This window comes from Dipodomys ordii, unplaced genomic scaffold, assembly GCF_000151885.1.
Source record: "Dipodomys ordii isolate 6190 unplaced genomic scaffold, Dord_2.0 Scaffold13, whole genome shotgun sequence".
Classification (NCBI taxonomy): Eukaryota; Metazoa; Chordata; class Mammalia; order Rodentia; family Heteromyidae; genus Dipodomys; species Dipodomys ordii.
In genome coordinates this window covers 18,279,884-18,303,236 of record NW_012267229.1, presented here as the reverse complement: position 1 = coordinate 18,303,236, position 23,353 = coordinate 18,279,884, and the positions used below count along the sequence as shown (strand labels likewise).

Sequence of the window (23,353 nt, the reverse complement as noted above, 5' to 3'; positions counted from 1 at the left end):
CCTCAGATCTCAGCCTCCTGAGTAGCTAGGATTACAGGCATGAGCCACTGGTGCCCGGCGCTTCTTCCATTGTTCTTGTGCCACCACCTGGCACTATGCCGTTTTCTTTCTAGCTGTTCTCTTTGGTTAACATTTACCACAGCACCAAAGGACACAGTGGGATGGATGATACAGAAAGACTGAGCAGGGAGGATCCGAGTATAGGCTTCTGAGGACTCCGACAGAGTCAAGGTCTTGGGCATCAGCCAAGGAAAACTGACCTGTTCTGAACCTGTTTTTTTGTTTGGAATGCAAAGATGCAACAAATGCTTCTGGTTGTCAGGGCCTCTGCTGCTCCTCAGCCTCTCGGCTTTTCTAGTGGATTTTCCGGAAGTGCCCCTTTAATTTTTGGCAGTTTTCTGGAGGCTCAAGTGGCAAATGGCAGCTGCAGGATCCCTGGGCTTAACTTTGCTTAAGGCACCAGCCTCCCTTCCGTCTCTGCCCTGTATTCGAAAGTGATCGTGGGCTGCCTGTGTCCCGGTCATTGGTAGTGCAGGGAGAGGAATGGCTGAAAGACACTCTACCTGTAGAGTTTGGAGGGTTCCCTATCCCTTCTGAACTCTGAAACTTTTCCACATTCCTATTCCTCTCCTGCCAGCCTTTGTAGCAATCCAGAGCTTGCTGGGTTCCCACATGATAATAGATGCCAGAGCACGTCTTTGTCAGCATGGGATCCAGTTTCCCCAAGTAACCAGGGTCTCTCCATACCAAGGGATTGTGGCCAGCATGGAGTTTGGTGCTATCTGTCTGTGAAGGGCTCAGGGCACAGGTTACTCTTGAACTCTAATATTCAAGAATATTGGAAAAGGAATCAGTGAGTAGCACGGTGGCTGAAGGTGTGACATTGGCGAGTACTTCCACAGAGCATCTTCCTGAAGGTGCTTCCTCTGCATTACTAAAGCACTTGCATAGGAGGGTAAGGAGGAAAGGGAAGAGGAAATCCTCAGAGTGCAGGAGGGAGGCCTTGAGGCGGGAGGGAGTGGTGCTGGGGTGTGGGAGTGTGTCACCAAGAGGGAGTGCATGGGGCTCTGGTAGGAAACTTCTTGCTTGTTGCTCAGTTTTTGTGCTCTCCTGGTATCTCAGTAACTTTTCTGTTTCCAGCCTTTCACTCCTCTGCTGTTTGTCCTGGCCTCCTGAGATCCCTTGAGAATGCCGGGTTCTCAGGCTAGCCTGGAAAGGATGATGATGACGCTGGAGGACGAGGGAGGTAGCTTGCCCTGGGATGTGTTCTCAGGCATGGGTCTCTGGTTCAGCTTCCAGCACAGGAGGATAAAGAGAATGGGTGGGAAGACATTCTGCAGCTCTTTTCAGCCCCTGCCACCCCTAATTTGCGAGGTGGATTTTAATTGTGGTTGAATTATGTATGTTGTGAGAGCTGGTTGTGAGAGCTGATTGATGTAGCTTCTCTCTTCAGGCTTGTCAGCTGACCTCTGTCCTATGTGCTCAGCAGCCCCATGTCTTTAAGAAGAGTCTAGAACAGGATGCTTTTAAGGTAAGAAACCTGGGCATTTCTTTAAAGAGCACAATATAAAAGTTCAGGGTCAGAGTTCCCTTGGGTTCTGTATCTCAGCCTCCTGGTCCACAGTGCCAGTTGCACTGGGAGAAAGGCTGCATTTGGCATCAGGCAGTTGGCTGGGCAGCTTGCTCTGGACGTGGTGGGATCCATGGGAATCTTGGAATTCCTGGTCTAAGGAGTCCCCAGGTTTGGCCTTCCCTCTTTTAGGAAGGTGTTGCAGCTGTAGTTCTCAAGTTCTGGTTCCTGAGCCAAATGCCATCCGTGTCACTTGGGTGTTTTGAAAGTACAGGTCCTAAGGGTTGGGAGAATGTTTGCCTCACATGCATGAGCCCCGGGGTTCAATTCATCTGTACTACATAAGCAAAAAGGCCAGAAGTGGTACTGTGGCTCAAGTGGTAGAGGGCTAGCCTTGAGCTGAAGAGCTGAGGGACAGTGCTCAGGCCCAAAGTTCAGGCCCCATGCTGGATAAAATAATAAATAAAAAGTGTAGGTCCGCGGCCCGTTGTGTGGTGAATGAGAAATTTGAGTCTAGAGCCCACAATTCCCATTAGTATGCTCTCTGGGTGATTCTTAGCCATGCTAAAGTGAGCAAAGCCCGTGTAAGGGAACCTTAGGAAACTGGGCAGCTGCTGCAGTTATGAGCTGTCTGTCTATTGGCTATCTCATGGCCTCATCCTAGTGTGGTTCTTCCCTAAGCCAGAGGCAATGACCTCTCTTCTCAACTGTTAACCCCTGTATTCGAAAGTGATTATGGGCTGCCTGTGCCCTGGTCATTGATAGTGCAGGGAGAAGAACTGCTGAAGGCCTTTTCCCCGTGTTTGGAGGGTCTGCTTCATCCCTTCTAAACCCTGGTGCTTTCCTACATGTCTCCCTTCTTACCAGCCCTGCTTCCTCTCAGGACCCAGCGCTGGGGCATATGGAAGGAGGGTGGAAGCCGGGTTTGGTTTTTCCAAGTTCTTGCATGGTTCCCCAAGCCATGCAGGTTTGTCCTCTTGAATGAATGGTGAGACTGGAGTGCTGGTCCTCACCACCCACATCTGGAATGCTTATAACCTGCCAGCCTCTGGGCCAACTGTGCTCTCTGTCTCTTGTAGGTGGGTTTGTTGGCACAAAGGCTTCATGGGACATGTCCTTCAGATGCAGGGCACCAGACTGTGAAGCCTAGCGGTAAGATTTGTGGAGTGTATGCTGGAATATTGCTTCCTTTTTTTGAGCCCTCTAATTCCATGTTCATGTCTCCCGAGGGACTGGGTGATGAAGTAGGGGGGTGGGGCGAGGTGAACTTGCCCCCATGTGCCTCAGTTGTGCCCTTTTCTGGGAACGGCCCCTCCTGCCCACAATAACTGCAGAAGAGGAGCCTCCAGACCAGACTCCTTCAGTGTTGGTTGCTCCTGAGCCCTCATCCTCCTCCTGAGCACTGGAGGGTCAGCAGTGAGAGGAGGAATGTGGGCTGGGGTACCACGGGCTCTGGGTTTCTTTGAATTTGTCTTACTTGGCCTTCCCAGCCTCTACTTTGTCTGACAAGGTAACTGGGATAGCAGGAATTTTATTGTTTTGTGTTTTTCTTGGTAGCACTAGAGATTGAACTCAGGATCTTACTTGCTCGGCAGATGTTGCACCACTTGAACCATGGCCTCAGCCCATTGTTTTTGTTTTTTGTTTTTGGTGCTGGATCAGGGGCTTGAATTTAGGGCCTTAGCATTTGTTCTCAAGGCTAGTGCTATACCACTTGAGCCATACTTCCAGTTGAGGCATCTTTTGGAGGGTGATTAATTGGAGATAAGACTCCCACTGGCCTTCCTTCCTGGTCTGGCTTCAAACTTTGATCTTCAGATCTCAGCCTCCAAAGTAGGTAGGATTTTGTTTAATAGCCAGGCTGGCCTGAATTGTAATCATCCTTGTATTTCCGTGTTGATCGGAATGGGATTATACAAATTTTTCTGTTTTGATTAGCCTTGACCCATAAACCCATCTCTACCTCCTACATAGCTAGGATTACAGGCTTGAGCCACTTTGCCTGGCTTTGTTTTGTTTCTCCACATTCTCCAGACCTAAAACATTTTTTTAAGGCTGGAAGTATCTTGACTGCCCTGTGGTGTTTGTAGGATACAATGGCAGCTGCTTGGGACCCTGCTCACCTGTACCGCTCTCCTAACTTGAGTCATTGCCCAGGCCCCTGGCACCAGCCTCCCTTCCTGGCTCTACCTCTGACCCTTCTGTCCTGCATCCGAAAGTGGTCGTGGACTGCCTGTGTCCCGGTCATTGATAGTGCAGGGAAAGGAATGTGGAGAGATGTTTCCCCGTGTTTGGAGGGCTTCCTTGTCCCTTCTGAACCCTGGAGCTTTCCCACACTCTGGTCTTTGCTGAGCTTGTGTGCTTTTTAGCTCTGTGCAGCCTGACTCAACCAGATCTCTGGCTTGTTGGGGTTCACTTTTGTCTTTCTAAGCTAAGCAATCACCTGCTGGACATCAGTCTGTGTGTTTCCACTTGGTCCCTATTTTGAGGAAAATCAGATGGCATCTGGGGCTTTAGTCACAGGCTCTGCTTTATGAAATCTGAAGGAGTGGGGGGTAGTCCACATAGTTAATGCACTATTCAAAGTGGCCTGTGACTTCAGGCTTGCTGCTGTCCTGTTTCTTGAGCGCTGAGATAGGCACTGCTTTCTCCATGAGCAACCAGGAAAAATCTCTGGAGAAAGAAACAGGGAAGGCCAGGCGCTAGGGCAAAGAGAAGCGAGAGGCTCTGTGATGAGCTGGGCCGAAGGCAGTGCTTGTGTGGTCTGGGAGCTGCTGGGATGGTTGCTTGAGCTTTGGTTGGTGTGCAGTGGAGCCTCCTTGCCCAGCTCCTGGCAGTGGTCCTGGGCTGTCTTCCTGCCCTGATAGTGAACCACTAGAAAGAAAAACCTACTGACTCTAGAAACAATTTTTCTGATATTTTCTCTTTTTTTTTTTAACCCTCTCTGTCCTTGGGGTTTCTGAAACTTTTTAACAGCTACTAGGGTTTGAACTCAGGGCCTTGTGTTTGCCAGGCAAGTGTGCTACCATTTGGGGAGGGGTGTTTTGCGGTGTGCATAAACTAGAAGCTTAGGACTGCTGGTGAGGCCCTCTGTGATTAGCTTGGGAAGTAACGGTCATGAGAGGCCCAATACTTGTCTGCTTCCTCCTAGGTCTCCCTCTGAGATCCAGAGACTATCAAGGGAGCTGAGTCCTCAGATCTGAGGCCCCAGAGCCAGAGCCCCTCAAGGAGTACCCAAAGTACCGAGTATTGTGCTGACATTCTCATCAAGGTGAGTCACTGACAGGGCTGGACCCACAGCCAGGGCCTATGCAGCTTTGTGCTTATGTAGGTGGATTCCTAAGCCATCAGTCTCATTGACTGCCCTCTCTTGTAGGTTCTCTTGGTGTTGATTGTGGATACCAGGATTTAGAGTGCAGAGAAGGGTCACCACATGAATCAGCTCTTCTCTCTGCACAAGAAGCACAGATGTGATACTCTAGCCTGCTAGTCTTGACCACAGTGCCTATGAGGGCTGAAAGCCCCATGTCTATCTTTCCAGGCCTGGAATGACTAATAAACTCTTCCTCTAGATTTATGGCAGCCTTTAATCTTTTGTCACCTGATTCAATGAACTATGTAGATGGCCACTCTGCCTTTGGAATCAGTAACAAGCCTGTGAGCCCATGGGGCAGGGGTGTAGAAAGACAAGCCAAAGGCTTGAGTTTCTTGGAGGGTGTTGTTTGGTGTGTACAGTTAGAATGACATCGAAGATTGAGGCTCCCTTCAGAATGAGGACATTGTGGAATAAGCCAGTGTCCATGGGATATGGAATGAAATGGCTCTGGTGTCATTAAGGAAGGCCAGGATGTGCCAGGGTTCTGAGACGGTGTTGGATGGAGCAGTCCCTACAAAGTGGGACTTCACTGTTAAAGACAGGGATGGTGGCCAGGCTAGGACTGTAAAGTGCATGACAAACAAACTGAGGCCTTGGTCAGGCTAATCTGTACCATCCATGGGATGATGGGCATCAGGAGCTCCACCCTATTTTGCGGAGGGTAGGTCTGCATGGCAGAAATAGATCACAGGGAAATTGAAACCTTAGGTGGTATAAGCATTCTCAGGCCAGAACCCTGTCAACTAGCAGCAGAAGTATCCAGAGCCCTTCTCTGTCTTGCCGTGCTTTTAAAGGCCATCCCTTTCAAACATTGAAGGGGCTGCAGGAAGGCATCTGGGGCCACTGCTGAAGAAAAGGAGCAGCAAGATGCAGGCTAAGACCAAAGTTCTGTGTGTAGAACCTAGGCCATGCTACCTGGCACCAGGTCATGTGCTTTGAGGGGTCCTGAAATTATTCACACTGTCCATATCAGTATTTGCCTGAATGGTCAGTATGCTTGCAAATTAATCTGAGAATGGGAAATAAGGTAGTCAGATCTGCCAGGAGACTGTCTCACTGTCTGCAAAGCTCAAGCACTGCTTGTATGCCGGGCCTTCAGCTGAAGGCCACCATACCAATGGTGTGATCCAAAGCAGGAATCAGATCTGGCGGGTGGTGGCTTGTGCCAAGGGATCACTTCCCAAACCAACTTTGATAGGGCTGAAGAAGACGCTGAGGCGAGCTGCTCACAGGATAGTAGACAGGCACCCAGCAACTCAAATTACAAGTCAGATCCCACCAGTGGATACCAGAATGACTAGAACCTACAAATCCTGAGAAGTAAATGTAAGTTAAACATAGAAAGACCAATAAGGCCATTGTACCTCAAGTTCTGTGAGAAATGGCCCAACAGCTGAGAACAGCAGAGCTGTGACTGGAAAAACCATGGTCTCAGGTATGTACTTATGAGTCTCAGTCTATGGCAGAAAGCATTTTGACTGAATTTTGGTATGACCCTTGATAAAGACCATCAAGGAAAAATCTTGAGGCCCACAAAGTCAGGTTTGGTGGCAGTGTCTGGAGGCATTTTTGGTTAACTGAGAGTATATGACAGCTAGTGGGTAGAGGGTAGGGATGCTGATACATAAAGATTGTTGAATGAATGGGTGATAGAAGCACAATTCGAAGGCAGATACTCTTGCTTCAACTATTATATTTTTGACCAGGTATGAATGTGTTAGTGAATTTTGTAATGAAACAAGGCTTGTTCAATCAAAATTGTTCTTTCTCTGTGCATTGTTCCTATTAGACTAGAAATTGGCAAACTGACCCACTGCCTATTTTTTGGTGTATGAAGTTTTGTTGAAATAAGTGTTGGTGTAATAAATAACATTTGCTGTCCAGAAGTTGCGTGTTTCTGTGGTCCCATCTCCGCTATAAGAAGTACTAGAATTATAAGGCAGAATGGAACCCAAGTTGTTCTCCCCAGGGTCAATCCAAGAGACTGCACAGGGATGTGAGAAGGACTTTAATAATGGAAGAGAAAGGTTGGGAAGTTGTCTTCAGATAGATGTAAGTCCTTCTGTCCTTCTGGGGACCTTTCCTGTAAGAGGAGGCAGAATGGCTGAAGCCTGGGTCAAACGAGCAGGTCCAGCTGTAATGTTTGTCTGCTCTTCCAGTCACAGATAGTCTTGTCTTCAGCCTAATTGATATCAGCCCCTAAAAGCAAGAAATTCTATAGAGAACAAAAAGGATAGTCAAGAAAGGTCATTTAGCAGGGCACCGATGACTCGTGCCTGTAATCCTAGCTACTCAGGAGACTGAGATCTGAGGATCATGGTTCAAAGCCAGCCCAGGCAGGAAAGTCTCTGAGACTTATCTCCAATTAACTGCATGTGGCACTGTGGCTCAAAGTGATAGAGCACTATCCTTGAGTGAAAAGGGCTCAGGGACAGTGCCCAGTCTGAGTTCAAACCCCGCAACCAGCCAAAAATTAAAAACAAATTAACTTGCTTCCTATAAAGGAAGTCTGTGGCAGGGCCAAGTTTTTGGATTTAGAAGCCAGGCCAATGCAAAAACCAAGCCTTTAGGCCTTGAAAGTCTTACTAATACGCTGTCCCTTTCAGCTCCCTGCCTCCTGAGCTATTGCTTTCCAGTTTCCAGAAGACATCCGTAAATGTCATGTTCCTCTTCTCTCCAGCAGAACACAATACCTAAAGGCTGCCTGAGATACTCATTTTATGACATGGCTGTATAGCACTTTTTTCGAGTAAGAACATCATGAACAATGAAGGTGGCTAACTGGTGCCTCTGGATGTGGATTAAGAAGTGCCCTATTGATGTGGGTTTTTGTTTTTGTTTGGTGCCGGTCCTAGGGCTTGAACTCAGGGCTTGGGTGCTGTCTCTGAGCTTTTTTGCCCAAAACTACTTGAACCACAGCTCCACTAGTGGCTTTTATTAATAATTGAAGATAAGAGTCTCACAGATTTTCCTGCCTGCTCTAGCTTCGAACCTGGATCCTCAAATCTCCTGAGTAGCTAAGTGTGAACCAGTGGCACCCAGCTCACTATTGTTTACACCTCTGCCCCATGAGAAGGCTCCATTTTCCTTTAAGATCATCTAGGGTGGGAAGGCTGGCCAGTGGCCTAGGGGAATCATAACCAACCAGTAAGCTTCTAGGACCCTCATCCACCCAGAACTGGGACATCTGATCTGACTTTTTCTTCTTTTTTTTTCAGTTACAGGACTTGAACTCAGGACCTGAGTGCTGTCCCTGAGCTCTTTTTTTTTTTTTTTGGTCGGTTGTGGGGCTTGAACTCTGGGCCTAAGCGCTGTCCCTCAGCTCTTCAGCTCAAGGCTAGCGCTTTACCACTTGAGCTACAGCGCCACTTCCAGTTTTCAGGTGGTTTATTGGAGATAAGAGTTTTACAGACTTTCCTGCCTGGGCTGGCCTTGAACCTCGATCCTCAGATCTCAGCCTCCTGAGTGCTAGGATTACAGGTGTGAGCCACGGGCGCCCGGCTTCCCTGAGCTCTTTTGTGCTAGCATTCTACCACTTTGAGCCACAGTGCCACTTCCTGTTTTGTGGTAGTTAATTGGAGTTAAGAGTCTCATGGACTTTTCTGTCCAGGCTGGCTTTGAATTGTGATCCTCAGATCTTATCCTCTTGAAAAGCTAGGATTACAGGCATTAGCTACTAGCTCCTGGCTTGATATGGACGTTTGAGCATTCTGCACACATGGCTAACACATCGCTAACACGTATCTTGCATGTGTCAGGTACCCAGCACATGGACTGGATTGTTGGGAATGGAGCTACTCTACAGATGTCAAGATTGGTACCTGCTGTTGATGCTCTAAAGTTGAAAACAATAATTTGCCTATCTTTAAAAATGAGGCCTAGGATGTGTGGGAGTCGGGTTTCTCCCAGCTTCACCAAAGGTCTATGTCCCTTGACATAGTCCCATTTCTTACCTTGTGAACCTGGAGATCCATGTTCTTGAGGAAGGTGTCTCTTGGAAGAGGGAGTGGCAAACCCTCTTCAAGCTTTGCTGAAAGATGGACAGCAGAGAGGTGAGCTAGTGAGCTGGGCACACCAGGAAGTGTGAAAACAGATCACAACCTTGGGGTCAGTTCTAGCATTCAGGGGACATGTAGGCAAAGGTCTGGGGAAGGCAGCTCCTTCAGGGTGGACCACCATGGACAGCCCATTCAAGCGTCCCCCGCCACCACCCAAAGTGATGGGGCCAGCACACTGGTCCTCATTCCTGAGGTCCACCTCCTTCCCTTCTGTCTCTTTGCCAGGCCACTCTTGCTGTTCTTAGCTCTGGGGTGTAAAAGGCTAGGAAGAGACCAGTCGGAGAGATAAGGTGAGGGCTACTGATTTTCAGGCAGCCCTTGTCCAAGTTTACCTCCAACAAGGTCATATAGCAAGGTCACCTTGCTTGACCTAGCAAGTCTCCGACAGTCTCCTCTTCCATGTTTTACCTTCTCACCTTCTGATACCCAGCTTGCCCCCTCCTTCCTGATTTAGTCCACAATCAGTGCCTCTTCCCAGCTCCTATCCTTCATAGAGGACCCTGGAATCCTATGGAAAGGGTGGATCTTAGTTTTGGAGCTATTCTTACCATTGAGGGAGGGATATATAGTGTTGAGTACATAGTAATTCAAGATTGCATTCATCAACGGCATCTAGAGCATAGGAGGGGCCAGAGCAAAAAGACCAAGACAGGAATGAGATAGTCAATGGAAGAACATCTGACCCAACCTCTGGATCATTGACCTGTCATAACCCCTACCATACTCCTAAAGCCAGACCCCCACGTCTCATCACTCTCCCTAAATGTAAGCTCATTTGATGGTGCGCCATGGAGCTTGAACTCAGAGCCTAGGCACTGTCTCTGAGCTGCTTTTGCTCAAGGCTAGCACTCTTATCACTGGAGACACAGCTTCACTTTCATCTTTTTTTTTTTTTTGCCAGTCCCAGGCCTTAAACTCCGGGCCCTGGCACTGTCCCTAAGCTTTTTGCTCATCGCTAGCGCTCTACCACTTAAGCCACAGCACCAATTCTGGCTTTTTCTGTGTATGTGGTTCTGAGGAATCGAACCCAGGGCTTCATGCATGCAAGGCAAACACTCTACCACTAAGCCACTTTCCCAGCACTTTCATCTTTTTTGTTGTTTTCGTGGAAATAAAAGTCACATAGACTTTCCTTCCCAGAGTGACTTTGAACTGCAATCCTTAGATCTTAGGCTCCTACGTAGCTAGGATTACAGGCATGAGCTATGGGTGTCCAGCTATATGAGATATTTTGTCATCATGTCTTGTTTGACTCATTGTCTACCTACTATAGCTACCACTTGAGATAGATGCTATTACAATTTGAGGAAGTAATGTTCAGGAAGGTAAGTGACTTGCTCATGGTCCCACAAGCAGGTAGCAAGGCTGGTATCTTGCTCCAAAGCTCAGGCCCTCTGAGCTGTGCCCTCTTCAGCCTTTAGAACCCCTCATTCATCAATAGCTTTCAGATCTGGGTATCCTATCTGGGACCTTGGCATATGTCCTGGGGCCCATGAAACTGCTAGGTACTGAGAAAATAACTCACATTGATGTAACTGACACTGGAGTGGTTCAGTTCCAGTTCCAGTTTGCTGCATGGAGAAAGAAAGAAGCATGTGTGAAGAGTAAAATTAGCAGGACACCCATGGCTCACTCCTGTAATTCCAACCACTCAGGAGGCTGAGATCTGAGGATTATGGTTCAAGGCCAGCCAGGGCAGGGAAGTCTATGAGACTCTTATATCCAATTAGCACCAAAAAGCTGGAAGTGAAACTATGGCTCATGTGATAAAGCACCAGGCTTCAGTGAAAATGCTAAGGGACAGTCTCCAGGCAATGAGTTCAAGTTCTAGTACTGGCATACACACAAAAAGGTAAAGTGTTCTGAGTAATTATCCAAAAGAAATTATGATGGTATAAATACTAAGTAGGAAGAAAGAATGCACTGTTTCCATTTACATAAGAAATGCATGTAGTGTGTGTGTGTGTGTGTGTGTGTGTGTGTACACCCAGAAACAAAAACAAAAATGCACTTCTTTTGACAAGTGCCACTGGCTCATGCCTGTAATCCTAGCTTCTCATGAGGCTGAGACCTGAGGATTGCAGTTCAAAGCCAGCCTGGGCAGGGAAGTCCATGAGACTCTTATCTCCAATAAAGCACTCAGAAAAAGTGGCACTGTGGTGCAGGTAGTAGAGTACTAGCCCAGAGAGGCCCAAGGACAGAGTCCGGGCCCTGAGTTCAATCCCTAGGACCAGTAAAACAACAAAACAAAAAACAACAGAGCCCTGTGGACCTTCCTGCTCTTGCTAGCTTCAAACCACAATCCTCAGATCTCAGCCTCCTGAGTAGCTAGGATCACAGGCATGAGCCAGTGGCACTTGTCAAAAGAAGTGCATTTTTGTTTTTGTTTTTGGGTTCAGTCATGGGGCCTGAACTCTGGGCCTGGGCGCTGTCCCTCAGCTCTTTAGCTCAAGGCTAGCGCTCTACCACTTGAGCCACAGCGCCACTTCCGGCTTTTTTCTTTATGCTTATGTGGTGCTGAGGAATCGAACCCAGGGCCTCATGCATGCAAGGCAAGGGCTCTACCACTGAGCCACCTTCCCAGCCCAAGAAGTGCATTGTTTTATTTTATTTTTGGGGGTCCGGTCATGGGGCCTGAACTCGGCCTGGGTGCTGTCCCTCAGCTCTTCAGCTCAAGGCTAGCGCTCTACCACCTGAGCCACAGCGCCACTTCTGGCTGTTTTCTTTTTTTGCTTATGTGGTGCTGAGGAATCGAACCCAGGACCTCAGGCATGCAAGGCAAGCGCTCTATCACTGAGCTACCTTCCCAGCCCAAGAAGTGCATTTTTGAAAGACTGGTGTTTTCCAGAGACATCTAGTGAGCTAGACTGATGGTTCTGGCCACAGCTGTGATATATTCTTCCCTCTCCCCACACCTCCACCCTGCCCATTGTCCCTTACCTTGCTTCAGTCACTGAACCAACGATCCTACTGGAGTTCATGCGTATGCTGATGGAGACATTAGTTTTCTAGAAAAGCAAAGCCCACTTTAGCATTCCATTGGCTCCTGATTCAGGAGACAAATCTATAGCCATTGGAAACCCAGGTCCTATGGCTACATGGACAAAGGCTCCCCAGGATTACAGATGGAGGGTGTGGGGAGAGGGGATCCACAACTGAGAAGAGGAAAGCTGAGTTATGAACTCTCCATGTTAGTGGAAGAAGTGAGACAACACTAAGAACTGGTAACTTGTGAATGAGGGAGTCTTCCATTGGTGACATGACTAAGTGCTTTAGAGAAGGCGATGAAGAGGCCAAAGGATACTCAGGAAGCCCTGAGGCCCTGTAGAAGCAGACACCACCAACTGACATCCTTGAGGGGGAGGACTGCCCTCTTACTGAGTGTTGTGAAGTGTGGAGGTCCATGGGCACAGGACTTTGTTTTGCCTGAATCCACTTCTCACCAGGAAGTGAGCTCCCGCCTGTAATACCTGGTGAGTATGTTCGTGTCAGTATCCTAAAACACTTCCATTTATAACTCATTTGAAGGCTGGATTCTAGTGGCTCATGCCTGTATTCCTAGCTACTCAGGAGACAGAGACCTAAGGATCATGGTTTGAAGCGAGCCAGGACAGAAAAGTCTGTGAGACTCTTATCTCCAATTAAACAGTTAAAAAGAAATAGAGGTGGGGCTGGGAAGGTGGCTCAGTGGTAGAGCGCTTGCCTTGCATGCTTGAGGCCCTGGGTTCGATTCCTCAACACCACATAAGCAAAAAGAAAAAAAAAGCCAGAAGTGGTGCTGTGGCTCAAGTGGTAGAGCGCTAGCCTTGAGCTGAAGAGCTGAGGGACAGTGCCCAGGCCCAGAGTTCAGGCCCCACGACCGGACCCAAAAAAAAAAAAAAAATAGAGGTATGGCTCAAGTGGTAGAGCATCAGCCTTGAGTAGAAATAGCCAAGCAAGAACACAAGGCCATGAGTTCATCCCCCAGTAGGCACTGCCCTCTCCCAAATATAGGGAAGTATGTCTTTCAACTTTCTTTTTTTGAGATTGTGTTGGTTACTCAGGGCCCCTTGAACCACCATATGAATTTTAGGATCAGTTTTCAGAAAAAAAAAAAAATTAGCTGATCTTTTGACAAGGATTGTAAAAAAAAAAAAAAATCTAGCTGATATTTTGACAAGGATTGTATTTGTAAATCAATTTAGAGAGTACTGCCAAGCACTTAAATGTTCTTTAAAAAGGATAATTTGATCATTTTATTTATAATTTAAATAGAATGATGTTTAACTTTTTTAATGTAGAGTAAATAAAACAAACCAAAAAATTAAAACATTTCAACTGAGTGAACATGCTAGCTAGTGAGTGAAAGTGTCAAGAAGAAGAAGAAGAAAGAAGGAGCAAAAGGAGGAGGAGGGGAAGAGGAAAAGGAAGAGGAGGAGGTGAGGAGGAAGAGAAGGAGAGGAATCATTAAAGAATAAAGTGGATGACTAAGAAGTGTCTTGTGACTCAGATGGTCCATGACTTGTTACATGATGGTACATGAACTCTGCCTGCAGGAAACCTGGCTGTACAGTCCGGAAGGTAGAAACACTGAAGCAGAAATAGCCTTTCCATATCTGTCAGCTAGGTCACCATCTGTCAGCCAAGGGAGAACCTTTTACCCACGGTGACCATGCCCTTTGCTTCCTGACCAAGGCTACACTTACCACCCTGAACTGGAAGAGTGGCTTGCGTTCAGTGGAGTTGGGCAGGAGGGCAACAGCTTGAATGTTCATGACAGGTGTGAGGGTCACGTTCCCAGGGGTGAACATCAGGAGTGGTTCTGATTCTGGTGATGCCTCAAGCTCGACCTGCATATTACGGTGCAACCTGGACAGCTGGAGTGAGAGGAGAGACCAAGAGAAAAACAGAGGGACCTTAATAGCATTTGGGAAGGCCAGATGGAATTGAATTCTATTTTTCTTTTCTTTTTTTTTTCCAGTCCTGGAGCTTAAACTCAGGCCTGGGCACTGTCCCTGAGTTCTTTCGCTCAAGGCTAACACAGTACCACATGCCACTTCCGGCCTTTTCTGTTTATGTGGTTCTGAGGAATTGAACCCAGGACTTCATGCATGCTAGGAGAGCACTCTACCACTAAGCCACATTCCCAGCCTTGAGTTGTATTTTTCAGAGCTCCTTTCCAACAGAGAACTATCTTGGTTGGATGAAACACTCAGTAGATGGCTTGAATAGAAGTAGATGGCCACCCTACTGCCTTCCAGTGCTACCTTGTCTTGTCTAGAAGGCAAGTTTGGGACTGTAGCTTAACTGCTCTTTCCTATTCTCTCACCTCCCCCATCACTTTCCAGCATGGCCTTTAAATAAACATTAAAAAAAAAAAGGGTAATTATCAGCTTAGCTGCAAATGATTAGCCAGCCTAAGGTGCCCATGCATGTCTAAAAGGGCCTTTGTGCTAGTTGTTTTATCTCCTTTCTGAGCAACCCAGCAGGCAGGGCAGTTGCCGGTAAACAGATGAGGAAAATAAAGCCCAGTAAGGTTGAGTTCCAAAGCAGGAAATGGCAAACCTCAGATTCAAGTGCAGGCCATCCAAATCCTCATGCTGCATGTGTACTACGATTTAAACTCAGGGCCTAGACGCTGTCAGTAAGCTTTATCACTCAAGGCTGGTGCTTTATCACTTGAGCTACAGCTCCACTTTGGGCTTTCTGCTGGTTAATTGGAAATAAGATTCTCATGGACTTTCCTGCCTGTACTGGCTTTGAACCTCAATGCTCAGATCTCAGCCTCCTGGATATCTGAGATTAATCCACCATCACCTCGCTTTTCCTCTACCAATGTAATATTAAAACTCTACCTACATTCAGCTCATTGATGTCCAAACGGTCCCAGGATCTGGCCCAGCTCGAGGAGCCTGAGTTCTCACCTGAGGAACCAGGGCCTGGAGCATGTTGGTGTTGAGTTGCATTGGAAGGTTTAGGGGTCCCTGAAGCAGGGGAAGTAGGAAGTTGCTGGAATAGCAGAGCAGCATTGTCGTCAGAGGGGTGGATCCTGAGTTCATACAGTTTGGCTTCCCATTCTGCTTTCGCCATTTTTTTGCCGAGTCCTTGGCAGCCAGTGTTGTCAATCTCTTCAGCTGTTAGTGAAGGTAGTCACACTTACCCTCACTGGATGCATGGGTAGAATGCTCAGGGCTGTTAGTGATATTTGTTATTTCTTTAGGTGGTGACTAGAACTGATCATCCTATATAATCTGGATTTGTCTTAACCCTCTGCTTCTTCCCAGGTGCCAGGACTATGCTGAAGCCTCAGATCTCCACACTTGTTCCTTCTTCTTCTCTCCATAGGCTTCCTGAAAATTATCCTAATGACTCTTCCAGCTCTAATGCTGTCTTGTCATCTAGGAGGACCTTGCATGACACAGCCTCATAGCTATGCTAATGGGCAGCAGACTCCCAACCCCTCCTTCCTTTTTAAAAATTTATTTATTTTAATCTTAGGGGCTTTTTTGGTCGTGGGGCCTGAACTCTGGGCCTGGGCGCTGTCCCTCAGCTCTTCAGCTCAAGGCTAGCACTCTACCACTTGACCACAGCACCACTGCTGGCTTTTTCTGCTTATGTGGTGCTGAGGAATCAAACCCAGGGCCTCATGCATGCTAGGTAAGCACTCTACCACTGAGCCACTTTCCCAGCCCCTAATCTAATTTTTTTTTATATGACAGTAGTAGGGCTTAAACTCAAGGCCTCTCACTTTTTGCTTGGCATTTTTACTCATGGCTGATGCTTTCTATTTTGGGCTTTTTGCTGGTTACTTGGAGATAAGAGTCTTTTGGATTTGCCTGTCCAGGCTGGCTTTAAACTGTGATCCTCAGATCTCAGCCTCCTGAATAGCTAGGATTACAGGTGTGAGCCACTGGTCTCTGCCCCCTTCCCCAGCTTAAATTTTTTTTCCAGTAGGGGAATTAACCCCAGAGCCTTGAACATGCTAGATAAGCACTCCATCCCTTGGTACTCTCTCAAGCACTTTTGTTTGTATTTTATTCTTGAGATAGAGTCTCATTAACTGTCTAGGTTGGTCTTAAACTCTTAATCTTTCTATTTCTGTCTCCTGAATAGCTGATACTTCAGGTGTACACTTCTCCAACAAGCTATACCAAGCTCTTTACAGACAACAGCCCATGGACTCCCTAGCAAAAGGCATCATTAGGATTCATAGGGAAACTGGGGCATGGTTTGGGTTTGAATCTATGTTTGACAGGCTGCCAGTTCTACCTTCTTTCCTGGACTACTTATAGTATCCACAGAGCTACATCCCATCTGAAGCTCTCCTAGGGCCCTCAGCCCTTTTCTTCCACCACTCACGTGCTCATTTGTGATGGTGACATTCATGCGACCAGCCTGGTAGTACACCCTGCTGGCTGTGTTAAAGACATATTCAGAGACTGCGAAGTAAACCATGTGATCATACTGTTGGGGTAACATCAGGGCTGGGGCATCAAAGGGGACTGGGGAGCGCTGGCTTTGGCTGAAGAATTCACCCTGGAGAGAGAGAGAGAGAGAGAGAGAGTACTTATCAGTTACTGTAGTTTCTACCAGTGAGGATGTGGGACAGAAATGTCCAAAGCCTGCATGGGGGAGGTTTGCTGAGGCTCGGTGGCAGCTGAGTGATCGGTCTGTCCTGAATATAGGTAAGTGTCATGGCCCTACTTGCCTTTAGAGCCTGCAGCTGCCTGAAATTCCCCACCATCTCTGCATTCTCTCTCCCCAGCCCAGGATGGAGGAGAGGAGGTCCAGCACAGTAAGCAAGAGTGGGGACTGTGGAGTTATACCCTACATCCTTACTAGCTGTGGAACTTTGGGCAAGGTGTCATCTTCCTTTTGCCTCATGGTGTTATGGGATTTCACTGAGCTATTGTGGACCACTTCTCAGAACTGACACATAGAAGCAAGCATTAGTGAAATACTTAAGAGTAAGTCTCATTAGACAAAGTAGTCCACCAAAGCCTGGCTTAGCCCACAGGGGAGTGTCAGAATGAACAGGAGATGGAGAGGAGTGTATATAGGCATTCCTTACTGCTGTTATGACAGATAGCTACAATCTCAGTGGCTTTAAACAATACAGATTTGTTCCCTTCCAGATCTGAGGGCCTGTGCTTCTTGTGAAAACTTTAAGGACTCTGTCCTTTCCACCTGCAATCCTGCCCCCACCCCCTGTCACCTCACCCCCTTCTTCCATTCTTACCATCCTTGTTCTGTCTCCTGTCTTCCTATCCCAAGGACCTGGGTCACAATGAGCCCAGCAGGACAGACAAGGGTAATCTCTCCATCTCAACATTGGCACATTAGTTACACCTGTCCAGTCCCTTTTGCCATATGTAAGAGCATTTACAGATCCAAAGAGTTAGGATGTAGCCATCTTGGGGAGCCATTTTCCAGGCTATTGTAGGCGTAAGGCAGGTAACAATGAAGACACCTTATACACACACCATGGCTAAGTACTTGCTAATCTCTTTCTGGTCATTTCACTTTATCCCCACAATACGTGCAGGCAACCTTGTTACCATTCTATTTTCAGTAGAGGCTCAGAGATATTAAGCAATTTTCCTAAGGTCCCCTCAGTACATTTAGCAATAGAGCCAGGATTCAAACTCACCTTCTGGACTTGAGGGATTTACCATGTTGGCCCACAGACCCTCAACCTTAGGTGTTAGTCTGCAGTTCCTAATGCCCCATCTGCCCATTGTGGGCACCAGGCAGAGATGGAGACTAAGATGTAAAAGGACAGGAAAGGCAGGGGAGGAGCGACTCAAGGAGATGGGACTGATTTCCTAGCAGTACTCTGTTCTAAGCATGCGCCCCCACCCCAGGCCCTTACCTTGAAGAACACATTCAGGTCTTCAGAGGATACTTGGGGATTTTCTACCAATCTGTAGTCGATACCAGAAATCTGGTCAATTGTTGTGGTGACTGTGAGACAGGAAAGAGGCAGCCTTATGAACCAAGTGGTCCTGCACAGATGTGTAAACTCTGAGGAATTCATTCACATGGGCTATAGTCTTTGGAGGATAGAAATGGTACTGGAAGTGAGCTATGGTACTTGAAGCTAGAGATAATCAGGAGAGAGCAGGGAGAGAGATGTTGTCTTTTTTTTTTCTTTCTTGTACTAGAGCTTAAACTCAGAGCTTGGGCACTGTCCGTGAGCTCCTTTTGCTCAAAGCTGGTGGTCTACCACTTGAGCCATAGCAACTCTTCCAGCTTTTTCTGAGTAGTTTCTGCCTGGGCTGGTTTCAAAGAGTGATCATCAGATCTCAGCCTCCTGAGTCACTAGGATTACAGATAGAAGCTACTGGTACCTGGATCTTTTGTTATTATTGTTGTGGCTGTACTATAGTGTGGGTGTTATCTCTGAGCTTTTGTGCTCAATGGTAGTGCTTTTGAGCCACAACTCCACTTTTGGCTTTTTGGTGTTCAGTCGGAGATAAGGATCTTCCTTCTTAGGCTGGCTTTGAACTGTAATCTTCAGATCTTAGCTTCCTGAGTAGTTAGGATTACAGGTGTGAGCCACCAGTGCCTGGTGACATTGCTTGAACTCTGGGCCTGGGCGCTGTCCCTCAGCTCTTTAGTCCACGGTACTCTACCATTTGAGCCACAGTGCCACTTCTGGCTTTCTGGTGGTTTATTGGAGATAAGAGTCTCATGGACTTTCTTGCCTGGCCTGGCTTCAAATAGTGATCCTGAGATCTCAGCCTCCTGAGTAACTAGGATTGCAGGCTGAGCCACCAGGCCTGGCTCATTCATTCATTCTTTCAGTATTTTATGCCAGGCACAATTCAAAGGGCTGAAGAAACAGATGTAAGTTAGTCCAAGTCCCTATCCTCGTGGAGCCTGAAGTGGGTGGGGGAAACATCAAAATACTTGAGCTAATAAATATACAGTGCAGAGGGCAAGGCCAACCATATAATGGGGGGTGGGCAGAGCAGAAGCTGGTAGCCTGGCTTGGACAGGGACTCAGAGAAGCTTCCTGAGGAGGTGGGTGGACTGGGATCTGAAGGAGGAGTGCTGATGGGTGAAGGGGAAGAGGATGTGGAAAAGGACGTGCCTGGCAGAGGGAAGGGTGTGAGCAAGGACTTTACAGCAGGTGGGGCCTTGTATGTCAGAGGAACCAATGGGACAGGGAGTAGGAGGAACCTGGAGAAGAAGTGTGGCGGGTAGGGCCAGACCAGGCAAGGCCTTATCACCAAAGATTGGGCTGAGTTCTGAGAGTCAGAGGAGTCGCTGTGGATTTGAAGAAGAAAAGCAACCTGTGTGGCTGTTGAAGGTCCCTATGACCTCTGGGGGTAGGGCTAGGAGAGGCCTCAGGCTTCACCTAGGAAGCTCAAAGCACATTGAATTGTTAAATAACCCAGCCACAACCCACGTGTGACTCTCACCAGTGAATTTGTGATTCTCTGGGTACCTCATCCTGCCATCAGCTTTTGAAGTCCTTTCCCCAACCCCACAAACCCCACTACTCCATCTCCAACCCTGTGGATAGAGGGAGATAATAGGAGAAATTCTCCCAGGATTGCCTCAGGGGTTGATGGTTCCAGAGTTTCCACCGCTATGAATTCTGATGATAACAAGAAGGGGGTGGGGGTGGGGGGTGGGGGCTGGAACTCCAAACCTGGAAGACTCTGGAGATAGGGCGTCAGATTCGAGGCTGCTGACTTCCTGACCATCTCGCAGATCTGTGGAAGATAGTGAGAAGGCCGGTTGAGTTCTTCCTCCACCTCTCTGCTTGTTAGTGAACACCTCGTTTCCCCTGTCCTGTGCAGCTTTTGTGTGTTTGCTAGGTGGTGAGGGGTAGGATGGGAAGAAAAGAGGCCACTGTCCCCCTCAGTCCACAGCATGGAATTGGCAGTGACTCAAATGACAGAGTACCTGCCTAGCAAGCACCAGGACCTGAGTTCAAATCCTAGTACTATAATTTTATATCTATCTATCTATCTATCTATCTATCTATCTATCTATCTATCTATCTATCCATCTATCATATATCTATCTCTTTTCTTTCTTGGTACTGGTGATTGAACCCAGGGCATTCCACTTGCTAGGGCTAGGCAAGTGCTTTGCCACTTAGCTACATACTAGCCTCTCTCTCTCTCTCTCTGTGTGTGTGTGTGTGTGTGTGTGTGTGTGTGTGTGTGTGTGTGTGTATCTCCAGTCTTGGATGGTGGGCTCTCCCTTAGGTCCTATACATTTTTCACCAATTCCTTTGCCTTTGGCCAGAGAACCTCTCTGCAGAGCCATTTGGAACTTTGCACTCACAGCTCCAGGGGGCTGGAGCCAGTAATGGCATCTGAAGTGACCATTTCTTGGACTCAGCCTCCTTGGGCATGTGGTATCCAGATTCTTCTTGGTTCAAGTTTTCCCTATTTGTTTAGCAGAGATGACAACCTACACAGGACTGTTGGGAGCTTCAGTGGTTCTAGGAAAAGCCTCCCTCCCCTCCTCTTCCCCCCACTTTCCCTAGCTCTTTCCTGTACCAGGCATTACTAATAAGTCTATCACATCTCTCCATCCTCACATGGCATGGCAGATACTATGGCTGTTCCTACTTCATAGTCAAGGATCCTGAGGCTCAGAAAGCTTAAGACAGTTACGTAAGATATCACAGCCAGATAAGTATCAGATCAACCAACTATAGAGCTCACATAGTCCATGGTAAAGAGTTAAGGAGATAAAATACAATTGAAAGCTGGGTACTGGTGGCTCATGCCTGTAATCCTAGCTTCTCAGGAGGCTGAGTTCTGAGGATCATGGCCAAAGCCACAGGAAAGTCTGTGAGAATCTTTTTTTTTTTTTTTTTGTCTGCCCGTAGTGAGGATTGAACTCTGGGCCTGGGTTCTGTCCCTGAGCTCTTCAGCTCAAGGCGGCGAGCACTCTACCACTTGAGCCACAGTGCCACTTCCTCTGTGAGACTCTTATCTCCAATTAAGTACCAAAAAGCTGGACATTAAGGTGTGTCTCAAGTGAAAAAAAGAAAAGTAAAGTGAAAAGGAAGTGAGTGAAAAAGCTAAAAGGAAGCACTCTGGCTCTGAGTTCAAATGTCAGTGCTGGCACACATACACATACACACACACAAACACACACACACAAATTCAATGGATAGAGGACTCTGTCATGATGATAATGGTGAATGTGCTAGATTCATTGTGTAGCTATCTAATTGAATCCTCACCAACCATCTTCAAGTAGACGTCACTGTTTTCATTTTATGAGTGAGGAAATTGAGAGTCAAGTGGGTCTCTTAATGTGCTCCAAGGTACTCAAAGAGTAAACCAAAGATGCACTTCTCATTCACAGAGGCCTCGCCAAGGCCATGAGGCAAGAGGCATCAAAGTTCATCCTCACTACTGTTCTTTGGATGTACATTTGCTATGGGGACCAGGGGAGTCTTATTTAGGAAACCATATACCGAAGGTGAAAAAGATACCCTAGGTTTTCTCCTAAAAAGTTGTAAATTTTACTTCCTGGAAGTAACTTTTTACATGGTATAATTTCTCACCAATATTTCTTTCATGTTACCTACAATTAGATAATCAAATAACATACAGATGGTACTAAATGCCCATTTAGTATAGGTGATCACATAAACTGTGGCAAAGCCTTGACTTTTGTCTTTGCATGGGGAATGAGGAAGATTTAGTTATGCAAATTCTAATGACAACATACTTGAGCATGTTAATGACAACATGCTCCCAAATATCAAATATGTAGAGATGAATAATGTATATGCTATCTACCAATTGTATCTTTTTGTTTACCTTTTGTTCCAAGATTTTTTTGATGTTTTTTTCAATTCTTTGATGGAAGAGGTTTATGATCCAGCTAAAGAAAAGAGGAGGAAGGGTCAGGATACATTTTGAGACTCCCAAGGGGAATAACCCAACAGTGAGACCCAGACAGATGAGTTTATCCCAAGGGAAGATGACTCTTGTATGTATGATAGTGTAAACTTCTTCAGCACCTTTGTCCTGCTTTAAAACCCATGTCTTCATATTCAGCCTAGTTGTTCAATGTGGCTAACCCTACCCTTACCCTTAGCCTGACTCTGATATTGTCAATCACTGTCCAGTATGATAGGTTCAGGGATGAGCATGTGACCCAACATAGACCAATGAAAGCTCCAACCAGGGTTTCCCCAGGGGGTATGGAAAAGGGTGCCCTCTCTTGCTGAAACTGTGAGCATACGGGGCAAGAAAGACCCAGCTCCTGGTAACTATCTTTTCTAGTCTAAGATAGGGGGCTTGAACTCAGGGACCCCAGTTTTTGCATAACTTTTTTTTTTTTCTCAAGGCTGGCACTTGAACAACATCTCCACTTCTGGTTAAGTCTCTTGGATTTGTTTACCCAGGTTGGCTTTGAACCAAAAAACCTTAGCTCTCAGTGAGCCACAAGCGCCTAGCGTCTTTCTTTTTTAATGTTTGAGAGTCTCACTATGTATCCCAGGCCTTGAATTCATTATCCCCCTGGAGTTTTAATCCTCCTAAGGGCTGAGATTACATGTGTGCAGTGCCATGCCCAGCTTTGAGCCTTGATCTTGATAAGTCTTTAAACATTGGATCTTGGGTTTCACTAGATGAGCTAAATTAGGAGTGAGCTGGATGCAGAGACAGTGCTTCCTGTCCCCTATGAGTACATGGGGTCACTTACCTTAAGGATCCAGATATGTGAATGCTGACCTGGCCAATGGAGTTGCTGCAGTGGGTTACAGAGACAGTAGGGTGCCCAGACTGGTCCTTGCCCAAGTTCAGAGAAATGGAGATGGAAATGCCATCCATTGAGAGATCAAAAGTTCCCTGGAGGGTGCTGGTTGGAACAAATGAGAAAGCTATGCAATCAAGGTCATCCCTAAGGAAAAGAATCTAAGGATAATGACCTATATTTGCTCCCATGCTCCCACAACCTAGCTGTGGCTCTTTTTGTTGTTGTTGTTGATTTGTTGGTCACGGGACTTGAACTCTGGGCCTGAACGCTGCCCCTCAGCTCTTCAGCTCAAGGTGAGTGCTCTACCACTGCGCCACTTCTGGTTTTCCAAGTCATTTATTGGAGATGAGTCTCTCAGACTTTCTAGCCCAGGCTGGCTTTGAACTGGGATCCTCAGATCTTAGCCTCCTGAGTAGCTAGGATTACAAGCATGAGCCACTGGTGCCCAGCTTAGCTGTGGCTCTTGTCTGGGCCAATTTTAACAATTATAACACCCAGTGTGTATTGCTTTTTTTTTTTAATGTTCCAGGCACACTGCCAAATGGCTTACTTCTATTTTATTTTACCTATCAATTATTAGCCCCAGACAGAGAGACTGAAGTTTATGCATTCTTTTTTTTTTTT

The 23,353-nt window shown here is 47.0% G+C and overlaps 1 protein-coding gene and 1 long non-coding RNA gene across 2 annotated transcripts in view; one reads left to right on the top strand and one right to left on the bottom strand.

The window, feature by feature from the left end:
• The window catches only part of LOC105981644, a 23,371-nt gene extending 18,224 nt beyond the window's left edge, over positions 1-5,147 (top strand). Inside the window, exons 2-5 of the long non-coding RNA XR_001174829.1 lie at positions 1,454-1,531; positions 2,650-3,080; positions 4,722-4,841; positions 4,947-5,147. This is a non-coding gene — a long non-coding RNA (uncharacterized LOC105981644). The remainder of the gene's footprint in view (positions 1-1,453; positions 1,532-2,649; positions 3,081-4,721; positions 4,842-4,946) is intronic.
• A 1,808-nt stretch (positions 5,148-6,955) lies between these two features.
• Positions 6,956-22,825, bottom strand: LOC105981574 (lipopolysaccharide-binding protein-like). Its single transcript, XM_013010783.1, has 12 exons — positions 22,676-22,825; positions 21,787-21,850; positions 19,644-19,707; positions 17,856-17,947; positions 16,343-16,519; positions 14,908-15,117; positions 13,690-13,860; positions 11,945-12,012; positions 10,530-10,575; positions 9,553-9,616; positions 8,900-8,976; positions 6,956-7,161 (listed from the first exon to the last, which is right to left on the bottom strand). Exons 1-12 carry the CDS (start codon positions 22,801-22,803, stop codon positions 7,129-7,131), a joined length of 1,194 nt encoding a protein of 397 aa, XP_012866237.1. The 5' UTR covers positions 22,804-22,825; the 3' UTR covers positions 6,956-7,128.
• Positions 22,826-23,353: the final 528 nt, after the last annotated feature.

Excerpts from the sequence above, each read along its gene's own strand:
- LOC105981574 (XM_013010783.1), bottom strand. The coding sequence starts at position 22,803 with ATGGATGGCATTTCCATCTCCATTTCTCTGAACTTGGGCAAGGACCAG. Across the intron at positions 15,118-16,342 it reads TCACCATCACAAATGAGCAC|CTGAAGAGATTGACAACACT; the intron begins GTGAGTGGTGGA and ends CTTCACTAACAG. Across the intron at positions 10,576-11,944 it reads GGTTCAGTGACTGAAGCAAG|CAAACTGGAACTGGAACTGA; the intron begins GTAAGGGACAAT and ends TTCTCCATGCAG.